Below are 22944 nucleotides of genomic sequence, written 5' to 3'. Positions count from 1 at the left end.
GGTCTTCAAGCAGAGGCTGGATGGCCATCTGTTGGGGATGCTTTGATTGTGATTTCCTGCATGGCAGGGGGTTGGACTGGATGGCCCCTGTGGTCTCTTCCAACTCTATGATTCTATGATTCTATGAAATAACACAAAGTTAATCCAAACACAAAGCAGAGAAAACTGGCAGCTTTTTACTTTCGGAACAACCCGAAAGTTTAAAAAGCTGCTGTTTTTCTCTACTTTGAGTTCTGATTAACTTCACGTTAATTCACTTGGGCAGTCCCCTAGTGTGATAAACTCCCCGAATTTGCAAGTTTTGTTTAAATTCGAATGTACAAATCTCGTTTAACTCCCGTTTTCATGTGAGATCTCGCTAGTGTGATAAATGCCATAGATAGGATAGGTCCATTGAGTATGGAATCTGCCCAATCTCTCCACACAGGAGTGTGATAGTGGGCAATGCACCAGGTACTTGCCAAAAGGTTGGAAATCAAAGGATACTTCCCTCTGGAGATGACATCTCTTTGTGTGAAACATTTGAATTGATTGCCCTGTCATTTCCCAGCCCGTACCTAAAAATGATTTTGCACTCCTTTGGCCATTCTCCCTCCTGGAAAAATTAGGCCCTGAGAAAACTGCCCCCGGACACATTCCATCCTATAAATATGCCTGTTTGGGCAGGCTCAGGTCCTGGTTCAGTTCAAACTGCCACCCTGTCTTTTTGTCTTTTGATTCCTTGGCACATGCAGGCCCACCCAAGTCCTAGGCTGTGTGCTGAGCCAGACTAATTCACCACTTTCCCCAGTCAGAGCTCCGAGCCTGAACCCAGTAAAGCATTGCCTTCTGCTAAACCCTCCAATTCTCTATCCGTTACCACCCTTACATCATTAGTTCTTGTATATGTGTATGAGTAAGTGTCATTGTGTGAAAGTTGGTTTTCCCTCTGTTGTTATAAATAAATGCAAATTAATTTGGAACCACAGGCTGTCTGAAGTTCTTTGCATTTGGAACCGTTAGACATAGGCTAGAGCTCGGCTTTTAAAATATTACCCAAAGCCCTGCTTCCTATTGAGCTAAATTAATTCCCCCCTTGATACAATTTAGGGTGTCCTCCTGGGACCCCAGCATTTTCTTCTTTTCACTCCCACCAACACATACACATCACTCATTTTTCAAATGCTTTGTTTGTTAATACAGTAGAAGTAATTATGCGTATCAGGTAGTAAGGCATTGATCCAACTCAAGTACAGCAACAAGTGGATAGCTACAAGGATGATTCAGTGACTCAAGGGTGGACAGTTCTTAACTGGAAATATTTTGAGAGCCTCTGAGCATACACAGAACATGTTTTGGCACAACTCAGGCTCTGCATTCTTTCTGACCCCCCACTCCAGATCAAAAGGTGAAGTCTGCAAAGATCAGTGGAAGAGCATATGTTTTGCATGCAGGAGCCAAGTGTCATGTACTGGCTAACAAAAGTTCAAAATACAAGCCTCAGCAAAGTGAGAAAGCTTTATTTAGAAAACTGAGGAGCTGTATAAACAGCCCCAAGAGGCGGCATACAGCTGCTCCTTTACTGGCCGGATCAGGGCCATGGCCACCGCACGCCATGGCCCTAATCCGGCCTCTGGAGTGTGGAAAAAGGAGCTACAAAATGCAGTGCCCTCTAAAGGGCGTCACAGCTGCGGTGGTGCGGCTTTGTGGTGCCCTTTTGGTGCTGCATCATCTAGATGTAGCACCAGAGTCGCGCCATGATGCCATGTGCTGTCTAGAACAATGCATGGCATCATTGCACAAGGGGACAGAGTCACAGCGTCCAGCGTGTGGACGCTCTGTGATGACTCTGCCCACAGGACAAGACTTGGAGTAAAAGACTTGAATACATCACTGCCCAATAGGGTAAAAGAAAGAAGGGGGTTGGGTGCTACTAATGTTCGCTCTTCCTCATCTAGGAATAAAATATTAATCCATATTGCCCAATAGTGGTGGCGGCTTTCTACTTCCCCAAAAATAGCACTCCAGAAAGCTAGCAACATCATTATAAACAGTAAAAACCTATTATATTGATTATTAATCACTTAAAAGAACAAATCTGGTTGGCCAGTGGCAATCACAAGAGTTTATAATTTAGTGAGACTTCTTTAATATTAAAGATTGAGTAATCTGAAGACATGTCCTACATACACATCATAGACCCCATGTGTTTATTTCAGATTTCTCTTAAGCTACTCCTAACTCTTCAAACGTTTTTGTACCTTGAAACATTATAACCACTACTGAGAAGAGACTAGGCCCATCTGGACCAACTACATAAACTAAAATGTCCCTGGTTTTGTTCTTATCTTTTCCATGTTTTTGTGTTTTGTTGTTGTTTAAGAGACAGAGAGAGATCTACATGACATTTCCCCCATTCTTTAGTATTCCCAGTGAATTCCCAGCACTTACAAGAACTTTTCATTCTCGCTCCTCAGGTCAGTTTAAATTTATCCATTATTTCACTAAATGAAACATTTTCCCTGACTATCTGTGTTATCTAAGGATGCATCTGCACTGTAAAAATATGCAGTTTGACATTTCTTTAAGTGCTGGACCTCCATCCTATGGAATCCTGGGACTGTAGTCTTACAAAGTCTTTAGCCTTCTCTCCCAAAGAGTTCTGGGGCATCACAAAACTATAAATTCCAAGATTTTGTATGCTAGACCCATAACAGTTACCATAACAGCACCAAATGACACCAACCCTAGGGATGCCACTGATCAGACTGCAGATGGCCGCCATAAAGAAACATAGCAACTTTTCCCAGGGCAGCATATTCAACAGAGATCAAGTGAGGGAAAGAGGAACTCTAGCAATAATAGCAATAGCAGCTTCATTTATATACTGCTTCATACCACCTAAGCAGTTTATAAGTGGTTTATAACTGTAAGCTAATTGCCCCCAACAATTTTAGCAACCTCGGAAGGATGCAAGTCTGAGTCAAGCCTGAGCCCTGGTTGGTATTGAACTTACCACTTTATGGTTAGTGAGTGAGTGGCTGCAATAGAGGCATTTAACTACTGCACCACCTGGAAATGATCTCAATACTTAACTAGAGTCATATTGCTAAAGCACTTTAACACTTTGACTATGGCCCAAAACAGATGGGCAGATGAGGACTATTTCCAGCCAGGAGGGAGGACCCAAGGAAGAGGGGGAGAGAGGGAAAATCAGGACATTTCAGGAAAGGGTTTGGATGCAAAAACCACACATGTAAAGGTCAAATCAAATCAAATCAAAAAGAAAACCTGAAAAGTCTGGACACTTCCAGGGACCTTGTCCGTGTTTAGATGTGCACAGTGCTGGGCTGTACCCTTTGTTTGCTGTTGCAAGACAGCTCTTACATTTTCATTTCTATCATCCTGCCTCTGTGCTGTTCTTTTACACACTCAAAAGAAAGCAGCACTGAGTTGGTGAAAAACTCAGTTCCAAATGCAAAACGTAAATAGAGCAGGAAGAATACAACATGCAGATAGAGCAGATATATATAAAAAACAATATATAAATGAATAAAATCCAAAGAACCCAGTGTTGTTTATTGTTTCTGACCAAATTTGGATTGAATTTGCTGCATTGTAGATACTGGTCCCAATATATTTGCAACAACGAAGGGGCAATGATTGGAACTCTGTGTACTAAATGCATGTTATCTTGACAGCAAGCAGTATCTTCAACCAGGAAGACCTGGCCTTCAGCCATGAAAAAGCAAACAGATTAACTGGGGGGGGGGGGGATAGATTACCCCATGTACTTGATTGTTTACTTTTTACATATATTATTATTTTATAATTATTTATAAGTCACATTATTCTACTACTATACTGACAGACCACTGTTACAGGCCAGAAAATACTCGGTTGCCAACTTCTTGAACTGTTCATATAACTTTAAAGAACAGGATTTAACCTAATAAGAACTAATACAGTCAGCTTGAAGAAGGGGGGTGAAATTGGCAGGTCAGTCTGGGACGAATGCCAGATGCTATGGAATGTGAACAAGAGAAGAAACTGCTTGCACAAGTGTATACTAGAAACTAGACATTAGATGACACTAGAGGGGAACATTAACACTAGGTGCGGTCACTACAGTATGTGTCCCTAGATGGCAAGACAAGGGATGAGTCATAAGATAAAGAATTTTCTTGATTAATCAACAGACATGCTGAGTGGATGTAGAAAGAGAAAAGAAACAGACCAGGCTGCTTTTCAGCATGCCTCCTATGCACAAAGCACCAAACAGATTTCTCAAGCTACACAATACTACCCAACTCTTTAGAAAATATCTTGGAAAGGTGTGGGAGAAAGAAGAGTGTGTATCTAGTTGGATTAATCTATCTTGTCAACCAACCAAACAAGATGCTGTTTGTGCAGTGGTTCATTGCTGTGGGAAGGGGAAGGTGGAATAACATCAATGGCAACCAATTGGCAGAAAGAAGACCACAACTTTATTGAATACAGAAGTGAGTGGGAGGGTTGGCCTGAAATGCATAAGGTCTGGACCTGTCATCCGCCAACCCGTGTTGTTTGATTAAATGAACTGCCTGGTCACGGCCAGGCTTCGGGATGACAGAGGGGTAAATGGTTTATCGTGTGCTCGCCACTTCGGGTGCCGGTTGTGCGGATATGCACATCCCCACCCCTTGTTATGGGGGAACGCTGAATCGATATCGCCCCTGCATTGGTGACACCGCCACTCTCTTAGCACCCCCGGATCCCCGTTGGACTCCCGATCCAGTGCTCCGCAGCACAGGAAACCATGCCCGTCAGATCCGAGACCTATGCTGCTGCCCCTTGTAAAGTTGGGACAGCACATCACCAACCCTGATAAGAGGGAGGGGGGGGGGGGGAGCAAGGAAAAAATGGCACTGAGCGCTGGGGCCACATAGTCTAAATAGGCCCGTCAGCCAAGCAGTGGCTGTGAAGCAGGGGAGATACCACACTCCTGGCTTCCCAGGCAATCCCAGGGCATGCTGCCTCTGCCGTCGGCCAATGGCTAGCCACTTCCGCTCCAAGAGGAGTCTGGGAGTTGGAGTCCAGCGCCCAGTGCTAACCCAGAAATGATGCCGCCAGCCCCAGATGCAGCACTTCCTCTCCCAGGGATGCTGGGAGATGGAGTGCACCCGCCGGACTGAAGCACTGCCGGTCAACCCACAGCCTGGGCAATCTGCGCTGCTGCTAGGAGGGAATCAGCAGAGGACCGCCAGCCCAGAGTTGCCCTGCTCCATCCCCAGCAATTAAGTCAGGCGGTCCCATATTTCTGGTCCAGCAGTTGTAAGATCAAAGTTCTGTTTTGCACTGTGCCATGACAGGCACTGAGTGTCTTCCCATCATCTCTCTGCCTGATCTGTCTCTGGGTTGTTAGGAGGATAGAGAGGGAAGGAGAAGAGCTATGCATGTTTGCTTGAGCTGTTTGGAGAAAAAGCAGGGCGCCTGTCTGGGATCAGTAATGGGCTGGATGAGGGAAAACAAACTCAGGTTGAATTTATTATTATTATTATTATTATTATTATTATTATTATTATTATTATTTATATAGCACTGTAGATTTGCACAGCGCTGTACATAAAACAATAAGTATATAAGAGTAAGCCTGCCTATGGCGTACAATCTAAGAAATAATAGGATAATACATATAAAATACATAGCAATACAGGAAATGGTTCAATAAAACAGGCAACAAAAAGAACATCAAATAGCAAATGACAATCATGGAATGCCTGGGAACACTTCTCTGAACAGGATGGTCTTCAACTCCATTTTGAAGCTGGTTAAAGAAGTGATGGCCCTTACTCGCAGGGGAAGAAGGTTCCAGGAGTGAGGGGCAGCAAGTGAAAAGGGGCGAATCCGAGATGGGGCAGAGGAAATCCTGGGCTGGGACAGCCAACCCTGACTACCAGAGTGGAGGGCCTGAGTGGGAATGTGAGGAGAAAGAAGGTCTGATAAGTAAGAAGGAGCCAACCCATGGAGGGCTTTAAACGTTGACACCAGGAGCTTATACTGAATATGGAAAGGGAGAGGGAGCCAGTGAAGGGATGCCAACAAAGGAGAGATTGGTCAGAGCGGTGGGCGGATGTGATAATGCGTGCAGCTGAATGCTGGACAGAAATTAAAGGATGGAGGTGAGAAAGAAGAAGCCCAGCCAGAAGGATGAATCCAGAGAAAACAGAGGTACTAGCGATAGGTTCCCTAGGTCCTGGGAAGGAAATTAGTCATCCTGTCATAGACGGGGTCACACTTCCCCTAAAGGACAAAGTTCGCAGTTTGGGAGTACTCCTGGACTCATCGCTACAGTTGTCATCTGAAGTAGATGCGACAGCCAGGAGTGCTTGGTACCAACTTCGGTTGATACGCCAACTGTGTCCCTACCTGGACCAGAAGGACCTTGAAGCAGTGGTACTTGCACTGGTAATCTCTCGCCTTGATTGCGCTCTACATGGGGCTACCCTTGTACCATGTTCAGAAGCTTCAATTAGTACAAAACGCGGCAGCCAGACTGATCACTGGTTCTTCAAAATTTGACCATATAACGCCTATTTTTAAAGATCTCCATTGGCTACCTATTAGCTTCTGGGCGCAATACAAGGTTATCACCTATAAAGCCCTACATGGCTCGGGCCCGAGTTACTTAAAGGAACACCTCTTCCTGTATAATCCGCCCCGCACTGTCAGAACCTCCGGGAAAAATCTGCTGGAAGCACATCCAACCAGATTGGTCTCAACCTCCCAAAGAACCTTTACCTCAGTGGCTCCTAAACTATGGAACAACCTCCCGGAAGAGATCCGTCTTCTTACCTCCTTGGAGGGTTTCAAGAGGGCACTTAAGACGGATCTCTTCCAGCAAGCCTATCCACCCAATCTTCTACAACGACATCATTCAGTCTTCTATCCAGGATCAAAACATTTTATCTTATAAAAATTACTGCATTGTTTTTAACTGTTTTAATGTTTGAAATTATATGTTTTATTCTTGTATTTTATTGTTACTGTTAGGTTGTAATCCCGCCTCGATCCACCTGGGAGAGGCGGGAAAATACAAATAAATTATTATTATTATTATTATTATTATTATTATTATTATTAATGTAATAAGCGCGTTGTACAAAGCGCGCTTGTACAAAGCGCGGGATGCGTCCTTCCTGAATCTTCGTTCGCAAAGCAAAGCCAGAGAGGAAATGTAATAAATAAATAAATAACCACAATATCAATGATATGAAATATAACTATATGAAAAAGTATCTGACAATAAACATGCAGCAAGAAGCTGATAAACAGACTGCCAGTTCGAGGTTTAGACACCATTTTAAAGTTTCATAAACAAAATGGTATCAAAAATCCCAACAGACATTTTAGCCAGGAATACACACACAACATCAGGTGCTAATAACAGGTGGGGAACTATGCAAATATTGGCAGCAGAGGAGAAAAGTCTGAGCAGAAACACAGGCAGGGAGAAAATATTTGAATGCAACATATTTAATGACCCCAAGGAGGAATGTCATTTTTATTCACACTCACAGCTTTCCCACCTTCAGCTGTAATTGCAACTGTCCTCTACTTAAGGAAGTCATTCAGCTCCAAGGTTTTTGGCAAACAAAAGTGGGGATTGGATTCTCAATTGCCTTGATTGCACAATGTTGTATCCCCAACAGCCCTTGCATAACCCAACAACATTTGGACCCTGCCAAAGATGCAGCCCACCCCCCACCTTACAATGCCACCCACAGTGCTAACTTCACAAGAATATGTCAAGATTGCAACCGATGTGGGAAAGATGATATTTCTAGTGTGACCTAGTGAGTTTTGTGCCTGGAGTGTATTAATAGAGGGATATAACTGATCCCAAAGAGAAAAACCTAAAGAAAAAAGAAGGTGGTGTAGCCTTAAATATCAACACACTGAGAATATCTGAGCAAAAAACAAAAGGGAGGAAAACAACAGCGACTTCTACTATAAATCCCCAAGCCAGTACAAAGACTTGGGTTATATATTCCTAGAAATAATAATAATAATAATAATAATAATAATAATAATAATAATAATATTGCCTACTTCTCCCCATAGACCTAGACAGGGGACAACAACAATTAACAAACAACAATATAGAATTATAGAATCATAGCTGTCAAGACGGATGTCTTCCGGCAGGCCTTTCCAAATTAACCATCCCGGCCTGGGCTCCCTGATCCCCTCTTTCCTCTCGTGGCCCCATCTTCAGTGATGGTTGAGGATCTCCAGAGGGACACCAGGGTTTTTAGTTTGTTTTAACTATATTTTATGTTTTGATATTGTGTTTTTAATCTGTCATATTTTTTAATACTTTTATAAGGAGGGGAGGGATTATAATGTTTTTAATTTTATATTTTACTCTGTTATAATCACTGTTGTCAACCGCCCGGATTGGTTCGCCACAGGGCGGTATACAAATAAATAAATAAATAATAATAATAATAATAATAATTATTATTATTATTATTATTATTATTATAGAATCGTAGAGCTGGAAGAGACCACAAGGGCCATCCAGTCCAACCCCCTGCCATGCAGGAACTCTCAATCAGTTAAAACACATTGGTTAAAACGCATATCAATTTAAAAGGACAAATAAGATGTGCTCATATTAAAACATTCCACATCTAAAATTTGTCATCTAAAAATTCACAAATTAAAAATTGTCTGTTGGAAGAGACTAATCTTCAATGCTTTATTAAATTCAGACAGCGTATGCAACTGTCGAGTCTCTTCCAGCAGGTCATTCCACAGTCTAGGGGTGGCTGAAGAAAAAGTCCTCTGGCTGACAGTTGCCAACCTAATCCTGGCTGACTAGATTAGATGTCTGCCAGAGGAGCAGAGTGTCCTGGGTGGATTATATGGTCTCTTCCAGCAGGTCATTCCGCGGTTTACGGGTGTCTGCAGGACTTGTGGTCTTGCTTATACAGGGCATATTATATGGGAGGTAAGGCTGGTGTAGTTATTCTTACCAAATATTCAAGAAGGAAAGATAAAGTAGTAATGGGCCCGGGACAGATGGGCAGGGAGCGCTATCCTCGGGCCAATTCTAGGATTCTGGAGTGCGCAGCAACCACACGCTCCGGAACCCTAGGATGTGCAGGCTCCAGTGTCATGGCAGCCTCCCATCCACACTGGGGCTGCCATCGTGACATAAGTGACATGCAGAGTATAGACGTCGCTGTGTGTTGCCTATGTCGCCAGTGCACCAATGGCGAACTTGTGATGTGCACCGGGCGCCTTAAAAAGAATCCATTTTTCCAGGTTCTTTTTACTGTGGAGGGACCCCACATGGCTACAGTGTCCCTCCAGAAGAAAAACTGTCACCTCCAGCCCCCTCTTTCGGGGCAGTATGTACCATGCCTAATGGATAGACTTCAACTACCTTGATATATGTTGGAAGTCAAAATCTATCAAGAATATAAGGTCCCACAAATTTGTCACTTGCCTTTTAGAGAATTTGATTTGGTATAAGAGGCAAGAAGGGATTTTGGATATACAGTAATTCTGACCAACAGGGATGCACTGGTCAACACACTATTACAGAAGTAGTGGCATTTTTGGGTGGGCGTTATCACATTTTCCTGGTATTTGTTATGCAGAGGAAAGGGGGAACCAAACCTAGTCATATGTGCATTCTGGACTTCAACTGATTTCAGGAAGCTCAAGAAAATACTGGGGGAGATGCCATGGTCAGTAATGCTCAAGGAGACAGGAGTCCATGATGCATGTGAGTTTCTTAAAGGTGAGATTTTGAAAGCAGAACTGCAGACAATTCTAGTGAAGAAGCAAAGTGGGAGGTGTCTAAAGAAACCAGGATGGATATATTTTTAAAAAAATGTTTAGCTGAGCTGAGACAAGGCATGTACAAGAAATAAAAGAAGAATCGCCAAAAAGTAGCTAACACTAGTGCCAGAAACACTAAACCTCAAAATGAGCGCAGCCTTTTCCAGCAAAAAGGAAAACAAAGAGGACCCAAGCAACTACTGATCAGTCAGCGTGACACCAATTCCAGGAAAGGTTCTAGGACAGATAACTGAATGTTCCACCTGTGAGAACATTAAAAAAAAGAATGCTGCCATCAATAATAGACAGCATGTATTTTTCAAGAACAAATCTTATCAGACACATTTCGTGAGAACATGGGAGACAGACAGACTCTTCAGTGAACTTGCTTCCATGAGATGTTTTATTGTTTTTATTATTTTAATTGTTCGTGTTATTTTATTATAGTGTAGTGGATGGGAGGGAATCGATGGAATGTATGCTGTATTTTAGATTGTATTTTATCCATTATTGGAAGCCGTCTCGATCCTGTGGGAGAGGCAGCAATAAATAACTATTATTATTATTATTATTATTATTATTATTGAACCCCACCCCCTGGCACTGACTTTCCACCATCAGGCAAACATCTTTTTATTTAGGCAGGACTGCGTTTTTAATCTATTTCAACAGACTCAGACATGGCTTTTAATGAAATGTGTTTTCTCTGTTTGATTTTTGTGTATTTTAAACATGCTTTTTATACTGTTTTTAACTAGTGTTTTTAAAAACAATTGTTGTTTATTTTTTTAAAAAAAAAACCCTTTGCCTTAGTAATTTTTAGCTGTACTTATCTTTAATTTATTGTAAGCTGCCTGAATCCTGTAGGGAGAAAGCCAGGATATAAACAACTGAACAAACAAATAAGTTAACAAAATTATCTCTTTTTGTTAGAGCTAAAAGTTTGATAGATCATAGGATTGCCCTAGAAAGGGTGTATCTTGATTTCAGTAAGGCTTTTGACAAGTTCGGACAATATTCCTGCAGAAAAGTTGGTAAAATATGGGCTGGACAGTGCTGTTATTATGTGGATTCATAACTGGTTAATCGTGCAATCATGGATTCATAGAGTTCGAAGAGACCATAAGTGCCATCCAGTCTAACTCCTTGCCATGCAGGAATACACAATCAAAACACTCTTGACAGATTGGCCATCCAACCTCTGTCTAAAAATGTCCAAAGAATAAGATTCCACCACACTCCGAAGCAGCCTATTCTACTGTTGAACAGCTCTTACTATCAGAAAGCTCTTCCTAATATTTAGGTGGAATTCTGTAGCTTAAATCCATTGCTCTGTGTCCTGTTCTCTGGAGTAGCAAAAAACAAGCTTGCTCCATTCTCAATATGGCATCCCATCAAATATTTAAACATGATTATCATGTCACCTCTTAATCTTCTCTTCCCCAGGATAAACATATTGCGCTCCCTAAGCCACTCATACAGAATGATGGTTACCCTTCCCTGGACGTGCTCCAGATTGTCAATCTATTGATGCAGCCTAAGATCATATTGGCTTTTTTAGCTGCTGCATCACACTGTTGACTCATCTTCATCTTGTGATCTAGTAAGGCCCCATTCCCACTGGGCAAAAAATTTTGACCCATGTTTTCGTTCCCATTGAAATTTTCTCGGTTGTAATTTGAAGCAGACTTTTTTGCTCCCCGTTCCCATTGCCCTTCCGGAACCTCTTTTTTAAAAAGCAGCTGTCAATGAAGCGCCTAGGCACTTGACATCACAGCCAATCAAGCACTTAGGTGCTTTTCCCCTCTAGGAAAGGGAGAAGGAGCCTCTATTCCACTAAGTCCCTTTCCCTTCCAGGTTCTCCTGTGTCTTCCCAGAGTGCCTCTGGGAAAGGGGAAAGTAGCTTCCATCCCCCCAAGTCCGTTTGCCTCCCCCATTGCTCCCTGGGCTGTCTGGGGGGCGATCGAGCAGGCATGTAAAAAAAGGGGGGAAGAATCTTTAGGTCCTCCAATTCTAGGAAGGGGCACAGTTGACATATCAACTGAAGCTAATAACAGGAACTCCTGACCATTGCATCTATCTGAGCTGTCATCTGGAGGGACGGATCCAGCACTCCCAAACTGCAAAAACAATCTTTCCCATATAATCTGCCCGGGTCATCTGGGAAATATTTGCTTCAACCAGCCAGGACTAGACTGGCAATGTTAATTTTGGGCCATCTGTTTGAGGCCCAAGTCACACAGAATGGAGAGTTACAAAGTCTAAGTATTAGGACCAAGAATGCCCTCCCCTGAGTTACACCACCAATATTGTTGGTGTCATTGGACTGCAACTCCAATGGTCTCCAGTTGCCAATGGACTGCAACTCCAATCAGACCTAGTCAGGATAGCCAAAGGTGAGAAATGCTGAGAACTCAAGGGCCACACAATCCTCACTCCTCACGAATTACTTTACTTTCATAAAATGTAGTCCATCTGTCATAATAAACATCAGATAGTATGAACCATAAAAGACTGGCTCTATTAGGTCTGAAATGTATCTTAAACCAAAACCTATAAGTCATCAACCAGGCTTCAGTTTCAAGAGCATTCAATCCCAATTCCACATAGAGAGTCAGATGGTGTACACATGGAGGTGTTTATGCATTATTGCTAATAGTAGTAACAGCAGCAGTAGTACTTATGTAGGTTGGTTTGTTTGCTTTAAGGTTAAACAGGACAAAATTGTAGTTAGCCCAGCCCTGTTAAGCATCGTCATTAATATTTTCATCTTTTCTTACCTTTAGTGGTACAACTTGCATCAAAATGGCAAAATTAGTGAGATGGTTACACAAACAGATGGAATAGTTGAAGTCACCACCACTGCGCACACAGCCTTCAGTAGACCAAACGCCGCTCCCACTGCTGCAAAACACATAAGGACATTGGCACCCCATTGTTAATTTGAAACATATCCACACTGTGACTTACAACAGCTAATAAAGTATGAAACCAGTGCTTGTATTATTGGAGTGGAGAGGGAGACAAGCTGCAGGTATTTAGTGAAATTGCAAATCACACCTCCTAATGCCTCCCTAATTTTGCCAAATAATGGGCAGTCTCCTCATGGCTTTCTAAAAAGAGATGCTAAGAAGGCCACTGCAAGGTTAGCAGGCTTGCTCTACCACAGTGCCATAGAAGTTGCACATAAAAAGAGGCAGGCTGAGTTCTTGTATATCCAGGTAGAACTGTAAAATATTACTCTCTGAAATATTGGATAGCTGCTATATTCAAAGCAAATAAATTACAGCTTAGACCAGGGGCGTGAATTGTGCAGGCCTCCATTGTCATTGGACTGCAACTCCTGTCAGACCTAGTCAGCATAGCCAATGGTGGGAAATGCTGAGAACTCAAGGGCCACACAATCCTCACTCTTGATGTGGACTTCAGATTATGAGGAGCCGCTTAAGAGAGGGATTAAACATCATAATGGCTAAACTGATACCATCTGATACCATCCATTCTCAAAGGGAGAGATGCAGGCCCAGTTCCTTTGGGCTCAAACTACATGAGAAGAGATTCCACCTCAACTTTAGGAAGAATGTCCTGACAGTAATAGCTATTTGACAGTGGAACACATTCCCTCAGAATGTGGCGGAGTCTCCTTCTTTGGAGGTTTTTAAAAGAGAGGCTGGATGGCCATCTGTCGGGGATGCTTTCATTGTGTATTCCTGCATGGCAGGGGGGTTAGACTTGATGGCCCTGATCTCGTCTAACTCTGTGATTCTATGATCCAATTCACTGATAAAGATGTTGACTAGCACTGGGCCTAGGGCAGAACCCTGTGGCATCCCACTAGTCCCTCCTCTCCAGGATGACTAGGATCCAATGTTGAGTAGTACTCTTTGGGTTCGGTCAATCAACCAATTACAAACCCACCAGTCTTTTCAACATCCTGTAAGTTAAGCCAGTGTTATCTCTCTATATCATACATGGGTGGGAGACAGACTGAGAAAAAGGGCCTTGACTAAAACCACTTAATAAATTCATGGTAGGTTTTCTGGTTCATATCTTACTTCTTAGTCATTCAAAGAATTTAAATGGGGACCAGCAAAATTTCACAGGGGAAGTTTTAAACACATGTTCATGAACCACCAAAAGAGCTGTTTGTTATCTAGTTGGGATGGAGATGGTATGGTGGGGTGGGGTGCCTTCATAATTCCCCTTTCCCAACAAATATTGTCCATTTAAGAATTATTTTTAACATCAATTTTGTCCTGAACATCAGTCAAAGTATGGCAACAGAAGAGTTTAAAGAGCTGTTCCAAGATATGATTAGCATTCTAGTCCATATGGTGAGCTTCATGATAAATGTGTTCAAGTTTCCCTTTTATTCAGATGTAAGAAATTCCTCTGCTTAGCTTAATAATGCTCTAGTAATGTTTTCATTTTACTCCATGTGATTTCACTGTTTTGACTATTCCTATGAATCCAACAGAGATTTGGGCAAGCAATGGTATGTATAAACAATGTGACTTTAGCTGTTATTGCTGTTTTGTACTTTGTAGCCATTGTATATATTATACAGTAGCTAATGTCTGTCAACTTTATACATTCAGAAGCATGGAATAGCTCATTGCCATTATAATCCGGAATAGAACGCTTTATATTTGCTGAAGAAGACGAGTGAGTCAAAACGGCCTCACAAATACTCCGGAGGTAGCCATCTTGCTACCAGTAAAAGATATACTGTTGATATTTATGCTGCCATCGCTACAATTGCTACCAGTTACTCAACAAAAGAAAATTTCAAAGTGACCCAGTGCATAGTGGCAGGACGTTGTTGGCCACTGAATTTTTATCATTGGGACCATCATCTCTCATGGCATAGGACTCAGAAGAGTTATTGCTTACATATTTGTGAATGTTTATTTCTAGACTTTGTTATTACTGTTGGAGTTATTATTTACCAGACACACACACACACACACACACACACACACACACTGAAATAAATGTTTCAGCCTTTATGTATTTTTTTGAGACTGGTACTTAGGATTTATAGTACACATAGTTATTTCCTCCCATTCTGCATTATTTCCAACAGAGAGGCCACAATAAACCAGATTTCCCTAGCCGTGAACCAGGACAGTTAAAGTGATCTCAAACTGAATTATGTCTGCAGTGTGTTTTGGACCAAAGAGAACCCCTAGAAAATGATGTCACATACCTGTAATCCAAAAAAGCACAGTACAGGTTCACTTGGTTGCTTGTGTTCAATGCTTGGCGATACTGGAGAGGAGTCTAAAAGGAAGGGAAGAAAATATATAAATGAGGAGGCAGTAGCAACACAGGCACTAGAGTCTGCCATAACTTGGATATCATTTTTTTAAAATGTTTTTTTAACCTCCCAGCCTGCAAGGGCACCTGAATAAATAAAATCAATTAAAACATCAACTTCCTTCCTATGCCACCTTTGGCAAACATTCGTCAGTGCATGGATTTCACCCAAAGTCAACACAAAGCTCAGTGATTCTTAGGAATGTTATGGGAATTTATGAATTCCTGCATAAAATGTCTTGATCCAGACTTCTTGGGCTGAACCTCAGATTGGATGTTCATTATTTCACAGATATTGCACAGCCATGAAGTTGTGATGCAATTCTCAGCATATTAATAGGTACAAAAGTACACAATATAGAACCTGTAGTGTGGTGGTTTGAGCATTTGAATCCCCACTTGGCCATGGAAACTCATTTGGCGACCCTGAGTAAGTCACAATCTCTCAGCCTCAGAGGAAGGCAAAAGCAAACCCACTCTGAACAAAACCCCATGACCCGCCTTAGGGTTGGCATATGTTATAAATCATCTGAAGGCACACAGTTAGTACCAATGAGACACACTTTTAGAAAGCAATTGTGCATTTGATGTGTGAAACACTATGAAACAGATGCATGTAGTAGCTCAATTCCAATCTATTATACTATTGCCACATGCTAGGTAATGCATCTGAGGAAAGGGTGGATTTGGTAAGTGTCTGGTAGTAGCAAAAGAAGGATCTCTGGGCAGGGATTCGGATGACAGCAACAGGAGTTCCATGCAATGAGTGGAAACTGAGGCTGCATCCACACTGGAGAAATAACCCGGTTTGGCACCGCTTTGAGTGCCCTGGCTCAAGGCTATGGAATTCTGGGAGTTGGAGTTTGTTGTGGGGTCCAGAGCAGAGCAGCAAACTCCAACTCCCAGAATTCCATAGCCTTGAGCCAGGCCACTTACAGTGGTGCCAAACCGGGTTATTTCTCCAGTGTGGATTGTGACTGAAAATAGAAACAGCAGAGAAGGTGGCCTACCTGGCTTCCAGAGACCCACAAATGCTGGGAGCGTATTTGTTTATGCAAATAGGCTCTTTTGGGGTAAAACCCCACAAACTAATAATAATAATAACTGTGTCAAAAACAGGGCAGTTAGTGGTAACAGTGGTCATGATTAATAAAAGGTAAACGTTTCCCCTTTGACAAGTTTATCTAGTCATGTCTGACTGTAGGGGATGGTGCTCATCTCTGTTCCTAAGCTGAGGGAGCCAACATTGTCAAAGATAACTCTGTGAACATGTGGGCAGCATGACTGCATGGAATGCTGTTACCTTCCCACCCAAATGCCACCTGTTTATCTACTTGCATTTTTACATGCTTTTAAACTACTAGGTTGGCAGACGTTGGGACTAGTGACAGGAGCTCACTCCGTCCCAAGGTGCATGGGCCTTGAACTGCCGACCTTGCGGTCGTCAGAGTCAGCGTCTAACCGCTAAGCCACAGTGTCCCTTTACAATAAATAAACCTCCAATACAGAGTGCACCATTTTTGCAGTCTGGTACTGGATCACCATAATCTTGAATGTTGGGGAAATCCAGACAATATTGCTGGAAAGATATCCTGAGGGATGTATGTTACTTCACCTGGAATTCCAAACCTGGTGCACGCTGCCCAAACTTGAGAGCTCTCAAGCACCTTAAATAGGTTGAAAAATAGGAAGAAAGAAAAAGAATCTTCTCTTTCTAGAACAAGAAAGCCAAGAGACAAGAGACTATAATAAGGAGAGTGGGTATTGAAGGAATGTTTCACGGGGGGCTATTTATAAAAACAAGGACAGTCTCAAAGGGAGTGTTGTGCTCAGTGCAGGGCCTATGACTGTGCACAGAGTTCATAAATCAAATACTTTTCTATGGAGGCTCCAAGGCCAAAAACAAATCCAATGAGCAGACTGGGACAAGTCCAAGACTGGCCTTGCTGTGACTCTTCTGCAGGTCTCCCCTTCCATACCTTTAACTGAGAGACCTGAAAATACCTGAACCTGTCTCCCTTTCCATGGGAATACAGCTACAAAATGGACACCACAGTACAGCTACAAAATAGACATCTAAACTCCACATGTTGGAGTGTTTGTGCAACCAGCAGTCCACACCTCTGAAGCAGTATGCCTGGATCAAACCCCAAAGAGGTGCTCTGAGCTTGTGCTGGCTGGGGAAAACCTCCCACAGAGAGAAGCAGCAAACAAAATGACATGCTGAGCTCTCAGTCAGAAGCACTTTAATCTTCATTCCACTGTTTACAAATCAGTGCTCACGCGGAAAGAATATCACGCCTATACAACACAACATATGACACCCACACTGGGCACTAGAGCACCTCCCTTACATACATTTGTCATCTCCAGGTATTAAGTCCAGCCTCTTCCAAGTGTGTTACATCTATACAAGTCCCCCATGTGGCATGACTTTGCACTTTATGCCACTTGCTGATTTTATGTCCTGCCATGATTGCATCATACCCCAGAGTTACAATAATGCCACTCTTTCAAGGGCTCTTGGTGACAGATCTTTACTCACCTACAGACAGCCTCCAAACCTCAAACAGGTACTCACCTACAGGAAGACACATGACACAGATGGGGACACAGATACTAAGTCTTACCACAAACCAAGATACCAACTCTGCCCACACATTTATCCAGGAAATGTCATCACAAGACTTAATGGCATTACCCACAATATTCGGGGGGCATTCACATGCTCATCCTCCAATGTGATTTATGCCATACTATGTTCATCAATGCCCGTCAGCACTCTACATCAGGTAAACAGGCTAGTCCCTGCATCAGGGGATAAATGGACATAAATCAGACATTAGGAATGGGAATACGCAAAAACTGGTGGCAGAACATTTCAGTCTCCCTGGACTTCCATGTCAGACCTCAGAACTGTAGTTCTTGAATAAAATAGCTACAACGGTAGATTGGAAAGAGAAACAGCAGAATTGGAGTCCATCCACAAACTACAGTCCCTCAGCAATGGATTGAACAAAGATAATGGCCAATCATATCATTTAATGGGCACTCATGCTTGGCTCCCGCAACTATCAGACGATAGGTTGTGGGAGGTTTGTTATGCTGTCGCTGATACTCCACCCCTCATTTTGATAACTCTATCGCCCATTTTGCAATTCTGGCATTGGTGACCTGGCCATTTTGCACCTTGCTCAAAAAGATGGATTCTAGGGGTGCGCAAGGGGTTTGCACAATTACTCGGGCTCTTCCTATTATGAATTCCCAGTGCTTGCCAGCCCACACTAAAGCTAAACCTTAGGGTAAGATATTTTTGTGATAAATGCTACCAAACCTTAGAATGAACTCTTGGTTCTTCCAGAATTGCAGTAGTATCTTTGGAGGACTTCAGAAGGTTACAGAAACCACATAAGAAATTCTCCATGAGGACTTGAACAATTTAAAATGTATATCAAGCCTGTAATCATCTATGTATGTTGCTCATTCCAAAATCCCACACCCATCATTTAAAGCCTGAGAAAGTTGTTTTTAGAAGGAAAATAGAGGGTGGGGAGCACAAGTTTGTTTGTTTTTTAACAAATCTGGATGGCTGTCACATTTCAGTACCACAAGAAAGAACTTACATTTCTTTTCTTGTTTTCATTTCTTTTTCTTGTTTCCATGGGCTGCCAGTTGCTTGTACCAAACCACAACAACAACATAATATTAATCTTGGGAGTATTTGTTACTCTGAGCACAATCCAGTCAAGGTATGTGCTTTTAAGATCCACTACTTTTTCTATAATACAGGAAAAAGTCTTCTGACTGTAATCTATTGGACTTGAGCCTGCTCAGCTTTGGCGGGATTGCAACATTTACTTATTTGTCTGTAACTAACAACTGTGCAGTTAGGCATCTATTAGGGAACAAATGTAATGTGGAACTGAATGAAATGTGGACTCTTTTTGCTTTAGTTTTTCTAGTTCGAAACCTTATAGTTTAAGCTTCCTGGACCGGAAACCTGTTGGTAACATATGTTTGCCTATGTTTTTAGCATCATTCAAAATAGATACATCCAGACCTCTATGTAATAACCCCATGGTCACGCAACCTAGTTTCTGTCACTGGAGAATCCCCCATGGCCATTTAGTGACCAGAAAGAGGAGGGCATAGCCAGCCAACAGTCAGCTGTGTTGTTGCAGCCAGATGTAAAAAGGAAACAAGTATTCTCCTAAGAGTCCTCTGGAGGTCTGGGAGGATGCTGTTTTCTTTGTGCATCCAGCTGCAGGAACACACAGCTGGCTGCCTCCTACACTCTCCCAGCCACTAAATGGCTGGAGCTAGTGGCAGAATGTTAGGTTGGGAATGTGGGGAAAGAGGGAGGTATTGAAACTACATCTGAGAGAGTTTTATGCTCCGACAGTCTGATGCCAATGCGTTTTATTCATTCTCGTTTAGCTGACATCATCCCAATAACTATAGTTACTCAAAGGTTTTCAAAGTTCTTCTGTGTTGCTTTTCATTTCAGAGCATAGTCACATAGTGGCCAACCAGTTGCACACAATAAGCTCATCAGCACTACTTCACCCTCCAACGTATGCTCCCTAATATCAGATATACAGACATACTGGTTATTACACCAGAGGTGACATATTGTCGCTCTGACTAGTAGCCATTGATGGCCCCATCCTCCATGAATTTGCCCAACCCCTTTCTAAAGCAATCCAAGTACACAGCCATAACTACCTCTTGTGGCAGTGAGTTCCAGAGTTTAAGTGTATGTGAAGAAGTGTTTCCGTTTATCTGTCCAGAATCTCCTATGGCATCACTCCAGTTCTTGTTGCGAACAATACAGTGTAGAGCATGTTTTTGAGTTTTGGCTGCCTTCGATCAGATTACTACATCCATTGCACCTGCACTTGATGTTATTTGTGGTCAAATCTGTAGATAGAAATGCCGGCATCTCTCTGTTCACATTTGAGTAGATGTACTGCCCAGCATTACCCTATTTCTTTGTTCCCAGTAACACACACACACACACACACACACACACACACAGAGAGAGAGAGAGAGAGAGAGAGAGAGAGAGAGAGAGACTCTAATACTTGCTGCATTATATCTTGTGCCCTATATGCTATATCCTCTAGCAGTGGTCTCCAAATCCTTTTGGCCTACTACCCCTTCCTTTTAGAGAACAACACTTGCAACCCCACAATGCCTATTTCATGGTATTTTTAAAATTATCCCTCTCATGCCCTGTTGGACAAATTAAACATGAGTTAACAGTGTGATGCAGCATCTTAAAAAAGCCAATACAATTCTAGGCTACATCAATTAAATTAAATCAAAGTAGTGAAACAGGTATGATTCTCCCACTAACTCTCTCTCTCTCTCTCTCTCTCTCTCTCTCTCTCTCTCTTAGCATTTGTTAGTTAGAAATTCCTTAGATTCCACCAACCTGGTCACTTGAACCTTTACATTTCTGGACAACGGTATTGTTCTAACAGGCAAGCATAACATTTATGCACATAAGATCAAACATCTTACATCATACTGGAATGTCTTATGCCTCACTAAGAGGCAGTCAATTCAATCTATGTGTAAGGAAATAAAAATCTTACACAGCACCGTAACATAGTGGGGGAGTTCTATACATAATCTGTTATTCTATTCATAATCCTCTAACATTCTATACATATTCTATGCATAATCCTCTAACAGGCATCCATGGGGGGGTGGGATATTTTTCCACATGCAGTTATATAATTCTTATGCATTGAAAACAGAGGCAACTGTTACTGTATATCTTTTGCATAACAGGCACTGCACTACAGTACAGAATCTAACAGCCTAACTAACCAGCATTATCAGCAGTAGTACCTATCTCACAAACTGCATAGGAAGCAGCTGTTAGAAACAGCTATTGCTGAAGCAGTTGCTAACTGCTCCCCCCCCCTTTTTTTTTTTTTTTTTCCTCAGACAATTATGGTGGGGTACAGACCGCCCAAAAAGAGTGGTCTGCCTGTGCCTTGTTTTGCTGTGTGAGGAAGCTGCAGCGGATAAACCGCGTGGCTTCCTCGCACAGCAAAAAGAACCTGCAAAAAGTGGGTTCTTTTTGCGGCACCATTGTGACGCCGCAGTGCGCCAATGGCGCACTCACGACGTCACAATGGCAGCGCAACGTGCAGATGCTAAGTGTCTGTTGTGTCCAAATGACGGCACCCATCTGTACAGGGCACCACCATTTTGACATACAGAATACGTGCTAGGGTTGCGGGGTGTCTGTAAGCGATGGCCCGAGGCAACCCTAGCACGTATTCCTTACGTGCTAAAAGGCCTATCTGTACTGGGCCTCAATCAGATTTGTAATATATCAGATTATATCAGATTTGTTCAAGGTCAACCATCATTCAACTAGAAATGCATTTTACTGGCTTTTCAATATACTATCAATCTGATACACATCTTTAACTGGTCACTGTCATTCTGGCTACCTGCCACCAGGTGACTACAAGGCTTACCTGCTTTCCCCAGGTCTTTAGCCCATCTTAACATACTGTATGGTCTTTTATTAAGTCTTGTTGTACTTAAAAGGACTGTAAATTTTTAACTCTACTAGTAATGGTGATTTATAATAACCACCAGTGTGAAAGGTGTTAAGAGAAAAGGAAGGGAAGGAGGAAGAGGAGGACAGAGGTACTGACGGGGAAAAGGAGGAGGGGGGAGGAAGGGTGGCAGCAGAGTTGCCAGCAGGAAAGAAAAGGAGGACAGAGGAAGGAGGAAGAGGAGGATGGAGGTACAGTCGGGAAAGAGGAGGAGGAGGAGGAGGAGGAGGAGGAGGAGGAGGAGGCAACCAGGGCAGCAAAGTGCCATTGTTCCCAATGGAGGCACAGCCGCATGGTCACACCACCACTGAAGTCAATGGGACTTGAGCAGCCACAGATTTTGGCATTCATGGGGGTATATGGAATAGATCCTCTGCGTATACCGAGGGCCCACTGTAGTCTGATGCACAGGTTGATCTAGGAGTCATAGTAGATCAGACGTTGAACATGAGTCAACAGCATGGATCAAAATTCAAAACAACCTGAATAGATTGGAAAGCTGGGCCAAAACTAACACAATGATTTTCAACTTGGGGGAATGTAAGGTACTGCACTTAGGGAGAAAAAATGAAATATAAGATGGAGGACACCTGGCTGAACAAGACTACATGTGAAAGGGATCTAGGCGTTCTAGTAGACCACAAGTTGAACATGAGTCAACAGTGTGATGCATCAGCTAAAAAGGCCAGTAAATTCTAGGCTGCATCAATAGAAGTATAGTGTCTAGATCAAGGAAAGTAATAGTGCCACTCTATTCTGCTTTGGCCAGACCTCACCTGGCCAAACTAGAAATGTGACCAGTTCTGGGCACCACAATTCAAGCTGGACAAGCTGGAGTGTGTCCAGAGGAGGGCAACCAAAATGATGGTCTGGAAACCATGCCTTATGAGTAGAGACTTAGGGAGTGGATATGTTCAGTGTGTAGAAGAGACCGTTTAGAGGTGATGTGATAGCCCTGTTTAACTATTTGAAGGGGTATCATATTGAGGATGAAGAAAGCTAAAGCAAGCTATAGGAAAAGAGATTCCATCTAAACACTAGGAGGAAGTTCCTGATAGTAAGAGTTGTTCGACTCCCTCAGAAAGTCATGTCTCCTGCTTTGGAAGTTTTTAAACAGAGGCTGGATGGCCATCTGTCAGAGGTGCTTTGATTGTGTGTTCCTGCAGGGCAGAGGGCTGGATTTGATGGCCCTTGAGGTCTCTTCCAACTCTATGATTCTATGATTCTA

General features: G+C 42.6%; 1 protein-coding gene across 1 annotated transcript in view; it reads right to left on the bottom strand.

The window, feature by feature from the left end:
• The window catches only part of ADGRD1 (adhesion G protein-coupled receptor D1), a 193573-nt gene that overhangs the window by 81271 nt on the left and 89358 nt on the right, over nt 1-22944 (bottom strand). The window contains 2 exon segments of the mRNA XM_042441368.1: nt 12594-12717; nt 15023-15096. Coding sequence (XP_042297302.1) covers nt 12594-12717; nt 15023-15096 — 198 coding nt within the window.

Source organism: Sceloporus undulatus, chromosome 10 (genome assembly GCF_019175285.1).
Source record: "Sceloporus undulatus isolate JIND9_A2432 ecotype Alabama chromosome 10, SceUnd_v1.1, whole genome shotgun sequence".
Classification (NCBI taxonomy): domain Eukaryota; kingdom Metazoa; phylum Chordata; class Lepidosauria; order Squamata; family Phrynosomatidae; genus Sceloporus; species Sceloporus undulatus.
This window is presented reverse-complemented; position numbering and strand designations above follow the sequence as displayed.